This window comes from Fragaria vesca, linkage group LG4 (genome assembly GCF_000184155.1).
Source record: "Fragaria vesca subsp. vesca linkage group LG4, FraVesHawaii_1.0, whole genome shotgun sequence".
Taxonomy (NCBI): domain Eukaryota; kingdom Viridiplantae; phylum Streptophyta; class Magnoliopsida; order Rosales; family Rosaceae; genus Fragaria; species Fragaria vesca.
In genome coordinates this window covers 9,582,747-9,584,216 of record NC_020494.1, presented here as the reverse complement: position 1 = coordinate 9,584,216, position 1,470 = coordinate 9,582,747, and the positions used below count along the sequence as shown (strand labels likewise).

At 45.9% G+C, this 1,470-nt stretch overlaps 1 protein-coding gene across 1 annotated transcript; it reads left to right on the top strand.

The window, feature by feature from the left end:
* LOC101295710 (DNA-damage-repair/toleration protein DRT100-like) lies at positions 1-1,200 on the top strand. Its single transcript, XM_004298019.1, has 2 exons — positions 1-489; positions 1,180-1,200. The coding sequence occupies exons 1-2, from the start codon at positions 1-3 to the stop codon at positions 1,198-1,200; spliced, it is 510 nt and encodes a 169-aa protein (XP_004298067.1).
* Positions 1,201-1,470: the final 270 nt, after the last annotated feature.

Sequence of the window (1,470 nt, the reverse complement as noted above, 5' to 3'; positions counted from 1 at the left end):
ATGAGGGTGGTGTTTATCTCCGTCGTGATCACTCTGCTCTGCGCCATTGCTGTTGATTCCTGCTTACCAACAGACCTGGCAGCCCTCGAAGCCGTCAAGGCCTCCCTCACCGAATCCAACCTCGGCCTCTTCAACACATGGTTCGGCACCGACTGCTGCCTCAACTGGTACGGCGTCAGCTGCGACCCTTCCACTCGCCGCGTCGTCGACCTTAACCTCCGCGGCGAGTCTGAGGACCCCATTCTCTCCAAGTCTGGCCAGTCCGGCTTCATGTCCGGCTCCATCGCCCCCGAGATTTGCAACCTCGACAGCCTCACCACCCTCGTCCTCGCTGACTGGAAGGGCCTCTGCGCCGTTTGCCTTTGCTACCCAGCTTATCTTCCGGCTCGGCTGGAGTTCGATTCAGGTTGGATAGTGGCTGGGGAAGGGCGCTGCTTGCTGGCGTGCGCCGGGGTTGGTGGAGGAGGCCGGTGGAGGAGGTCGGGGAAGGTGGGTGCCCAAAGAAGAAATATGGGTGCCCAGTTCAAGTCAGTTAGTTTTTTTTTATTTTTTTTTATTTTTTATCCTTACATTTGAATATTAGAGTCAGTAAGTGATTATTAAGGATTGATAAGTGATTATTGGGGCCAATAAGTTATTATTTGAGGTTTGTAACCTAATTATTGAGGGTCAATAAGTGATTATTGGGTGATTACTGGGTGTCGGTAACTGAAAACTAAGTGATTACTGGGTGTCAGTAACTGAAAACTAAGTGATTACTGGGTGTCAGTAACTAAAAACTAAAAGTTATTGGGAGTCAGTAACTGGTTACTGGGTGTCAGTAATTAATCAATAACTGGTTACTGGAGGTTAGTAACTGGTTATTATGGGTCATTAACTGGTCAGTAACTGATTATTGGGGATCCGTAACTGGTTACAGGGGAAAATCCGGTGACCGGAATCCGGCAGTCGGTGACCGGAGTCCGGTGTCCGGCGGCCGGTGACCGGAGTCCGGTGTCCGGCGGCTAGTGACCGGAGTCCGAGGTTCCGGCCAAGTCTTTTCATGTTGAAGAGGTGGGGACAAAATAGTCTTAAAATAATATAGTTTGTTAAGACTTTAGTAAAGATTTATGCATTTGGGCATAAAAATGGTTACCTTATATTGGAATGGGCTAATATAAAAGATTATCATTGTAATAGGAAATAAAGGGTTTGAATTAGTACTAAATGACCATTTTCCCAAACAATTAACATAAGGCACATACAATGATATAAGGTACATTGAAACCTCTAGGAATCCCCCTTTCCAGCTTATCCCAATGGAATGTTGAGGACAAAAGAAGAGAGAAACATTGAAACTAAATAGAAGGATGCGAGTGCTTGATCTCATAATTGGCCAGACGGTCAGCAACAAATTGAGAATAATTAGAAATATATGGTTGAGTGCAATTACCATTCAAGATTCCCACGTTGATAACTCAAAATTAATTA